Source organism: Morone saxatilis, unplaced genomic scaffold (genome assembly GCF_004916995.1).
Source record: "Morone saxatilis isolate NCDOM2014 unplaced genomic scaffold, NCSU_SB_2.0 Contig0, whole genome shotgun sequence".
In the NCBI taxonomy this organism is placed as follows: domain Eukaryota; kingdom Metazoa; phylum Chordata; class Actinopteri; family Moronidae; genus Morone; species Morone saxatilis.
In genome coordinates this window covers 10,358,317-10,367,737 of record NW_023339650.1, presented here as the reverse complement: position 1 = coordinate 10,367,737, position 9,421 = coordinate 10,358,317, and the positions used below count along the sequence as shown (strand labels likewise).

At 42.2% G+C, this 9,421-nt stretch overlaps 2 protein-coding genes across 4 annotated transcripts in view; both read right to left on the bottom strand.

Annotated features, from left to right (window-relative positions):
* Positions 1 to 310: 310 nt before the first annotated feature.
* cd226 (CD226 molecule) lies at positions 311 to 6,290 on the bottom strand. Of its 3 annotated transcripts, none has more exons than XM_035657623.1 (6): positions 6,150 to 6,290; positions 5,073 to 5,396; positions 4,539 to 4,919; positions 4,046 to 4,148; positions 2,284 to 2,338; positions 311 to 1,564 (listed from the first exon to the last, which is right to left on the bottom strand). In XM_035657623.1, the coding sequence occupies exons 1-6, from the start codon at positions 6,211 to 6,213 to the stop codon at positions 1,436 to 1,438; spliced, it is 1,056 nt and encodes a 351-aa protein (XP_035513516.1). In that variant the 5' UTR covers positions 6,214 to 6,290; the 3' UTR covers positions 311 to 1,435. The 3 variants fall into 3 exon arrangements, with proteins under 3 accessions (XP_035513516.1, XP_035513524.1, XP_035513532.1); XM_035657631.1 differs by having other exon boundaries at positions 311 to 590; XM_035657639.1 differs by lacking the exon at positions 311 to 1,564 and adding an exon at positions 3,892 to 3,937.
* Positions 6,291 to 7,071: 781 nt separating this feature from the next.
* Positions 7,072 to 9,421, bottom strand: part of rttn (rotatin) — a 31,688-nt gene continuing 29,338 nt past the window's right edge. Inside the window, exons 47-49 of the mRNA XM_035656028.1 lie at positions 7,697 to 7,800; positions 7,346 to 7,415; positions 7,072 to 7,220 (exon numbers count right to left, since the gene is read on the bottom strand). Of these exons, the coding sequence (XP_035511921.1) occupies positions 7,141 to 7,220; positions 7,346 to 7,415; positions 7,697 to 7,800 (254 nt within the window). The 3' untranslated portion in view covers positions 7,072 to 7,140. The remainder of the gene's footprint in view (positions 7,221 to 7,345; positions 7,416 to 7,696; positions 7,801 to 9,421) is intronic.

Sequence of the window (9,421 nt, the reverse complement as noted above, 5' to 3'; positions counted from 1 at the left end):
GCGAGCTGTCTTCCCCCCCCCTTCCAGTCTTTGTGTTAAGCTAAGATTAGTAGTAGTAGCTTCATATTTGCTACATGAGGAGTATTTTGTCTTTGCATCTAATGCTGCAAAAGCGTACAAGCATATTTCACGAAATGTCAAACTATTCCCATATGAAGCCGAGAACTGACTCAGTGATACGGGGTCTTCCATTTAACAGCAGGGGGGGTTTCTAGAGTTTTCCCTAGAAATAGTTAACATTCAGTGGTTCTTTCGGTTCCGTATGCCCCTATTGCACTCCCTCATGACAGGAAATCACAAGTTTGCGGTTATGACATTGTTTTTATTTGTACCACACATAGAGCCATTGACAGTCACACACACATCAGTTTCAGTATTGCGGATCACCCACACAGTATCACAGTCCAATGTACAGTGTCTACTATTTAACCAGGAACACCCAAGATGAGAGAATGAAGGCAAAGATTTCCAAACTGTATATTGTCCCTTTCTGTTCCACATGTTTGTTTTTTTAAGCTTGTCCACATTTGTCTTGTTTCCTAGCAGGATAGCCTGCATATCCATTACTGCCTCTGCCACTGCCTCCATTTCTATGGAGATAAATGAATCAGATTACACATAAACAATAAACAGCTTAACAGCACTAACATAAAACCTAGAATATTGATTCATAAAAGCACACAGGAAAGCTTAGAAATCATTAAAAAAATAATAATTTGGGAAACTTAGTCAATCAACAGCAGATAGACAAAGTATAAGGAGTTATAAACGAAAGCACAGGATTAGCTAATTAGAGTTTAGCTTTCATAATAAGAGCACACTGTAACTAGAATGCAGCCATCCTAGACGGAGAGCTCTTTGGGGGAAAGGAACGGTCTCAAGTGATGGTACAGTGCTGAGTGACTGCTTTTCTTTTTCCGTTAGATGATTAGACGCCATTGTCAAGCTTTGAATGAAAACCAGGAGGGATGAAAGTAAAAGGAGAGCAATTACACAGGCTTTTGTCAATCGTTTTACTCGGGGGTTAGGGGAGTGAAAAGAATGATTATACAGGCCTTTGTCTGCTCTCCGTGCATGACGGTTACTGTCAAATATTGTTTTGGCCAATACAAATATTTCCTCAACAGTAATTATGAAGTACATACTACATTTAATTAGCGAGAGCGAGGCTCGACTCAAACAGCTCCCTGAGACTTAAATGAGCACCAGCTTGTCAACTCGTTGCAAACCCCCAGTATGAATATTAATGAGTGTCAGCGTGATCCCCGCATCTTATTATAAAGCTCAAATAAAATAATTATGATCAGCATTCGTCAATATACGTTTATTTCAGCTCATGTAGACATTAATCCGAGAAAGGCTGAGGGCGCGCTGACAGCTGCGACAGATAAAAACTACACATCCACATTATGCAGTACATCATATTTATGCCCGCTCATTTATCACGAGGCCGACATTTGCTTTTGTGCGACTGTACAGACTGTAGGTTGGCATAGACCGGGCAATTTCTTATCTGCTTGGACTTCTTCTTGGGACACACAGAGATGTTCTCATAGAAGTTTGGCTGTGAATATGCAGTAGATTTGATTAGTGTATGAGGTGTTAGACAAGGACATGTGACAGATGATAATTTAATGACTGATAGAGCAGTAGCTTGGCAAAAAGTAATAAAATGTCCCTCTAGATGGGCTCAATCTGAAATATGCTTTTTATGATGACATAAAATGACATTATTACATTACAAAGCTGTTATTACATCAAAAAGGGGGGTGGCACATTTGGTTCAATAAAGTTATATTAAGTAAAACTGTAAAATGATGCTTACAATTTCAATTCAATTTGGCTACACTTTGACAAGCTGCTCTTATGCATTACCCAAAAGCCATGAGGCCGTCAGTTACTGTAACGCAGCATTAGTTAAGTCAGCAAACATACACGTGATGCCTTCAAATTGAACTCGCGAGTTCGTGGTCGCGACACGGGAAGTCACGTACACAAACTCGTGAACCCTGAGCCTGCATTTCCACTTTGTGGCTGTGAACACCAGGAGGAGAGTGTGCACATGGACTCTTCTTGTGAACCCCGGTAAACACGACCTCATTTGAAGGCAGCAGTGCAATGTATCAAGGTACATGATGAGAGGATGTGCTGTGTCGAACAAGATTAATGGTAAAGTGTAACGGTTTTATAATGAAGTGCATGTCTGAAGAGAAGGTAAGGGAGTGCTGTGAAAGTGTCGAGTGCAAACACAAGAGTGGAGATGATGAATAATGGGAGGCTCACCTGTCTCTGAGATGGGTGCAGTTTGACTCTGTACTCCTCTCTCTTGTTCTTCTTCCTGTGATGATTATTGGAAAAGAGTAAACAAAACAACTCTTTTTTTTTTGTAGAAAGGTATTTCAGTTGCCACCTTTCACTTTTTTTGATATTTTCTTCTGAAAGCACCAATAATCCAAGAATAGTCACATTTTTTCCCAGACATTAATGGTCCCCAGTGACCTGACTGTGCCAGATAGTTTGTTATACAAAACCACCTGGGAAGTTGCTGATACGGTTTGGAAAAAGCACTTAAAATACTTGGGTAGGTGACTGGATGAACCATCCGTCTATCACCGTCTATCATGGGGGAATTTCGACCAATCACATCAGCGAACCATAAAACAGAGTCGAACTGTTACCGAAGCCAGTCGGGAGAAGAGCAAAAATCCATCAGTGTCGTTCTTTGCTCTTCTTTCAATGAAGAAAAACTGTACAGATACAACTGATGCTAGCAGCATCTACGATAACCCTCTTTAGCAGCCGCCATTGTTGTTTTCAAGCGAGCAGTCACTCCTCACACACGTCGTCACACATACCTAGCGTTAGGCAAAGCCTGTAGCTCATGCCATAGCTGCTGGTAGTTCCTTATAGCGGATTGGTCCAAACCACTACGGTTTGGACACAAGGGCGTAGCTTGAAGCAAGACAGATTCTCATGTGGTCTTGTGATTTTGTGATATTGTAAGTCAAGCTGCTGGGTAAGGTCAGGTCCCCAGAGGATGAATCATAATGACTCTGGTGATCCCGTGACTGGTCATCTAGTGCAGTGGTTCCAAAAGTAGGGTTCAAAACACCCACAAAGGGTTATAAGATAAGTCAGAGTTGAAATAAGAAAAAAAAAATACTTCTCTCTAATCTTCGCTTTCTTTCTTGTGAATTACTCTTAAGTTTTTAGGTGTCTTGCAATTATTCAAATGAAACAAGAAACATAAAGCTCTTTGGTTCATCAGTAGACATACTGTGACCAATGTTCGTTTAAAGGTTGCTTTTTTTTTTTTTTAAGGGTTTTGGAACCACTGCGCTAACACCACCATGAGGCTGACATTTTTGTTTTTCAAGTAAAATGTCTTGACAACTATTGAATGGATTGCCTGTATATTTGGTACAGATATCCGAATGACTTTGGTGATGCCCTCACTTTTCATCCAGCACCACGAGGAGGTCAGTTTTCACTCATCCACTGAAATATCTCAACGTCTACTTGATAGATTGGCACAAACCTTTGTTCAGACTTTCGAGGGTCCCAGATGATAAATCCTAAAACTCTGTCGACGGCCGGAACTTTCCTCTAGCTCTACCATCAGGTCAGCATTTAAATTTGTCCAATACTTTGGTTTATGACCAAATAATTGCAAAACTAATCACATTCCCATCAGCCTCAGTTGTACTTTATGGTTGCTGCTAATTAGCCAATATTAACACGCTAGAATGCAAAATTAAGATGGTAAACATTGCTAAACATCAGCACGTAAGCTACCATTGTGAGAATGTTAGCTTGCCGACGCATTTAGTTCAAAGCAGGGCCGCTCGAGTGGCCGTAGACTCTTAGTTTTGTCGATATTAAGGTACTTACTCAAATATATCCTATTTGATTATGTAACTCAATCCTTTGTCTCAAACTGCAAAGATCCAAGCAGTTTGTGTCAATGTACAGACAGACCCATACTTCACAGTCAAGGTTAGTTTTGTTGGCTAAAGTTAGTTGGAAACACACCGTGGGATCTTACCTGTGCCTCACCGCTAGTATGATGATGGCAATGAGTAGAATTAGCCCAGCAGCTCCAGCCCCGATGTAAATATACATCATGTACATGGATAGGCTGAATCCACCTGGGTATGAAATAATGAAAAAAAAAAAACGAAAAAAAATGTGTAAGCAGTGGGTTTCAGTTCAGCAGAACAGTGCAGTGCTGAGCGTTTGTGCTGATTAGCATACAGTATATGTTTCAGACTCACGCACAGATACATCACATTAAAGCATTGACAATTTTCAGAGACCTGACACAGGATGTTGTGGTTTTAGAAAAAGTGAGTCAGGGGGCTGCTGAACTGTTAACATCACAAGCTTTGTTTTGCTGTATTCATTATGTGTCACTAATCACTGCACTAACTGAGATACATCTACATTCATAAGTATGAGAAACGATGTATCATCCTGGCATAAGGCCGTATATTTACAATATGCCTATGTTAACTACTGCGTGATGTCTTTCTTTGTACCTGGAGGGGGAACAGTGAGCAGCACCGTGGTGGTCTTCACCCCTGCATCTGTGCTGAAGGTACAGCGGTAGAAACCACCGTCTTCCGGCACCACACCTGTCAGGTGCAGACTGACATCCAGGCTGTCTGTACAGCTGACCCTGCCGCTGTCACTGTAATCTTCGCCCACCAGGCCCCCTTCCACCTTCTTACACACTCCGATAATGCCCCAGGGCTCGGCATGCGGCATCTTCTCCAAAATGACCTGGTAAATGGTGCCATTGTGCTCATGGTTACAGGTGATGGTGAGGTTGGTGTCCCGCTCCGCCAGCAACTCTGTATCCGCCTCGATTACCTCTGGGGTCGGGGGCTCTATGCCGTTATCTTCTCCCGGGGGCTCATCTGTGAACGCAGGAAATAGCTCGTCAAAGAAACGAATCTACAGCAAATGCGTGATGGAAATGAAAGAATGGTATTAAGTTTCATTTCCAACACCAATTCTTAGTCATTCATCAAAGGGCACAGTGATCAAAATTGCCACCTATTATCTTTTACCTAGATCTTCCACCTGAATGTTCCTTGTCCAGGGGCCTTGAGGGAAGGTCTGAACAGAGCAGTGGTAAAGCCCAATATCCCGGTGTGTGACATTCCTCATGGAAATACTTCCATCCATAGGTGTGGTCCTCAGGAACTCTATCCTCTCACGGTAATGGTAAGAAAATGCCACTCCGTACTCCGGATGGAAAACAGCTACCGGATCCTTGTCTGGTATTTTGGTCCAGGACACCATGCTGAGGTTGCCGTACCAGGGGCACAAACATTCGAGAACCATCCCTTCCTCCAGACGAACTGTAACAACTTCTTTCTGCTGAACAGCAACTGCAGAAGAGTTTTTCTGTTTATACAACTTTTTATTCATCAGAATCTTGACAAAATTTAGAAATTGTGACTTCTATAAAAAGGGGGAAAACTAAGAAATCCACATATGAAATCAGTAAATATAAATTACATACAAAAATAAATAATTGTTTAAAGGGTTATAATTGATTATATTTTAATATTTTACATGAATCAGTATCGTAAACTTAGAAGAAATTATGTTAACACCTATGCAATGAAAAGAAGTCACGTGTTTTCCCTTAAGTCTCCTCTACTTGAAGATTACCACAGCTATTCCACAGCTTTGAGGCCATCCCTCGGGTAATGGTAATTAGGCTAATTTGAGCCAGTACACATATACACAACTGACAATAGTTGGTGATCAAGCTTCCAAGTTTTCAAAGCCTTTTATCCGAGCTGAATGACAACTGATTTCAAGTCCAGTGATGCCCCTGGGAGAGCTCTGGCAGGTTTAGAATAATAATGTCTCGCAAAACTGACAATAACAAGCTTGCGTACCATCTTCCAAACCAATTTAACTAAAAAAGACACTGTGGAATAATAATATTTTTGGTTTTAATTACTGATTATAAATGAAAGATTATTAACACACCAAAACTATCTAGGTAAATTAGACTCAAACAGTGAATGCAAGCAGCACTGTCAATAAAAGTGTTGTCATATGAACACATTACCATCCATGAAAAACAAACTCTTCTAAAAACTTACATAAAATATAAATCAACTCCATACCTTTAAGAAAAGGAAGAAAGATGAGTACCACGAAGTACCAGTGATCCTTTTGTACAGCTTCCATCTTGCCCCACTGAGGGAGAATGAAAGCTGCATTGATGAGACGAGTGGAGAGGCACCCGAGCTGCACTTCCTGCTAGCTCTCTGGCTACAGAGGCACACTTGAGCTACTGGGACACACTTCATGGTAGCCCACTGTTAGCTCATTCCACACAGAGGGGCACTTTATCTCCAGGGCTGGGAATGGGAGGAAAGCTTATGGCATAACGCAGCATGGAGGGATCCATACTGAAGTTTTCTAAATTGCACAGAGTTTGCCCTCAGCTACTGCAAATTTGGCATTTCACACCATACATTCATGATTAAAGGATGCAAGTCTTGAATTGAAATTAAATTTGGTTTTAGCCATACTGGCAGCAACTTTGGTCCAAACTGAAATATCTTAATAACAATGTCATGGATTGACAAGGATTTTAATGCAGACATTAATGGCTCCCAGATGATGAATCCTACTGACTTTGGTAATCCCCCAATGTTCTCTCTAGCGCCACCATGAGGTTGACATTGACAACTACAGATTGCCATGAAATTTAGCAGTGCTTTTATTCCCAGACCTTTAATCCAGCACCATCATCTATCATGACCTGTGAAACCTCAACAACCGCAGCTGTGCTTTGTGTTTCGTGCTAATTAGCAAATGTTAGCATGCTAACTTGGCAACAAGGTAAACGTTAAACCTGTTAAACATCAGCATGCTAGCATTTATATTACCGTTAACACGAGGTTTTCAGTGTCTCTGAATAAGTTCTGTCGGTTAACCCGAGCTAACCCAAGGTGATATGGTGTGAGAAAAAAAAGCCAGTTGTGGTTTGTTTGAGTGAAACAGATCACACAAGACAGTATAGCTAATATTTGCCACTTGACACTTTAATATCAAAATTAATTCATATTAGATAAGTATAAAACATGATACAAAACAATATAAATACAATCAGTTATTTAGCAACTGGGAAAGGTTTTCAAGGCACTTCAGCAGGTAGGTACTCATAGGCTCCTGATTGTTCTCTGCATCTGTGGTTTATAGAAAGAAAACAGCACAACGGTAAACAATGTGACACGCAAAACCTAATGTTCAGATGTTCAGTGCAATAACAGGTGCTGATACGCGTTTGTCATCAAAGTGAATAAATGCATACCCTTCTTAGAGATAGTATGTGCCTCCTCAATTCTCAGTCGAACAGAGGGACACTTCAAAGTAGTCTTGGCCTTTGAGGGGAAATAAGAAAAGACAGATTAGGACGAGTTCTTTTGATGAGCCAGAAACCAAGAGGTTTTTTTCCCCACCCAATTTATAGTCAGGAGATAAAAAGGTTGATCATCTATTCTATATGTGACAAGACAAGAAAGCTTTCAAGCTGATTCATATTGGACAGAATGAAGACATCCTAGGATTTAATTTTGACGTATACCACCAATAAACACTTAAACAAGCCAGTAAATGCGCTAAAATAGAGTTTCAATGCATGGATGCATGTGTGTGTTTGTACCCTCTGATTGTTATGAAGCAACGCCCAAAGTGCAGAAGCTCCCATACACCGGATTTCCATATCTTTACTGTCCAGGCAGCATAGCAATACCTTCATGGCTTTGTCTGAAATAAAGATATGCAGATGATCAAGAGGTGTGCAATGTGGTCATATCACCCACAACCACTGACTGAGATCATATTTTTTGCACAGATACACAGGAAATATGATTGTTCCACAGGAAACAAAAATACGGTCACCCACCTGGTCCTACAACTCCCACCCACAGCGTGCACTGCATGCATCTGTCTTTCAGTTGTCTCTGCTGCTTCCTCTCCTTTCTTCATCTATGTGTCTTAGAATCATTTATCTTCATACACCTGCTGCATTCCTCCTACTTTTCTAAATGTGTTGTTCTAAAGTTGCTCTAAAATATAGTAGATGCTAAACCTAAACTGAATGTTTTTAATTGTGTTAGCAAACATTTGTTTGCTAACACAATTAACACATTAATTTTACAATTAACACATTAATTTTAGTCCAATATTTACTCTCCTCGGCTCTGGTTTATTGCTCCTGATAAAAAAAAAATATCGGACTCTTGCTCGACTTTCTTCACCATCCACTTGTTTACTTTACTCGCTTACGTACTTCTGCCATTTCATGCTCGGCAGACAGCGTACAGTCGGCTTGTCTGAGCTTATATACTGGAAAAGACTGGCTACAGATTTATATGGAAGGATTTTTGAGAGCCAATGGAAAGAAACCACATATTTTACTCCTGGAACCAAAATGTTCTGTTTGTCTGGCAGTATTGGCAACCCTTTAAGTTAAAAAAAAAATAGTCAGGAAAAAACGCTTATTGAGAGTTAAACAAGAACATTGATACCATTCTCACATCTATCTATCTATCTATCACGCCGCTCCTACTCTACGGTCTATCTATCTATCTATCTCACTCCTGTGCTGCTGTGTGTGTCGTGTGTGGGGTGTGTCTTGAAGACAAAAGACATTTCATATCCCTGCCTGTGGAAGCGCACAAGCTCCTAGACGCCCCACCGCACATTTAACCCCTGCGCCTCCCCCTCTCCATCACGCCCACCTCTTGCTCAATGACACTGTGGTGGACTTGTTGGCAGGGGCAGAAGGCAGGGTTGTGAAAGGGTCCGCACGCGCAGCTTGGCCATCGGCCGCGCCCGGCTGCGCCTTCCGGCCTGCCAGGTCTCGCCAGCACAGCGCTGTCCCACGCCGCCGCTGCCCGGTCCACCGGTCCCTAGAGGACTACCTGCCCTCGCTGCGCCATCCCCTCCGCCCGAACCCGAAGAGAATCTGCGACCCCCAGCAGTCTCAAACCAAACACAGGCCAAGTAGAGCGCGCTCCCGCCGCTCACCCCACAGACGTACCGGCACACTGGCGCTCGCCCTGCCTCAACCCACGCCGCCCGCCCTCCGCCGGCGCCTTCGGGCACTGGCCCCAACTCGCACAGGACACGGCTCCCCGTGCAGGGCACAAGCCTGCTACTCTCTGAGTAACTCAGACCAGCCCAAAGAAGTAGACAAAAGGAGGTTTAACACAAAAGTTTTTTAGAGTTCACGTGGGGAAACGAGTCCACCTTAAGAGCTGCTATTCCAGTTCAGAAAAGTCCTCCCCCCAAACAGCATATGTGTGGAGGGTCGAGATTCCTTGGACCCATGCCTCTAGTGCGGAGAGAACCTAATGTGTGTGGAAGTATTTACAATTGTCAG

Coding starts and splice junctions, on each gene's coding strand:
- cd226 (XM_035657623.1), bottom strand. CDS start 6,213: ATGGAAGCTGTACAAAAGGATCACTGGTACTTCGTGGTACTCATCTTT. Junction 4,920..5,072: donor CATTCAGGTGGAAGATCTAG/GTAAAAGATAAT, acceptor CTGCGTTCACAG/ATGAGCCCCCGGGAGAAGAT. Junction 2,339..4,045: donor ATACTAGCGGTGAGGCACAG/GTAAGATCCCAC, acceptor TAATCATCACAG/GAAGAAGAACAAGAGAGAGG.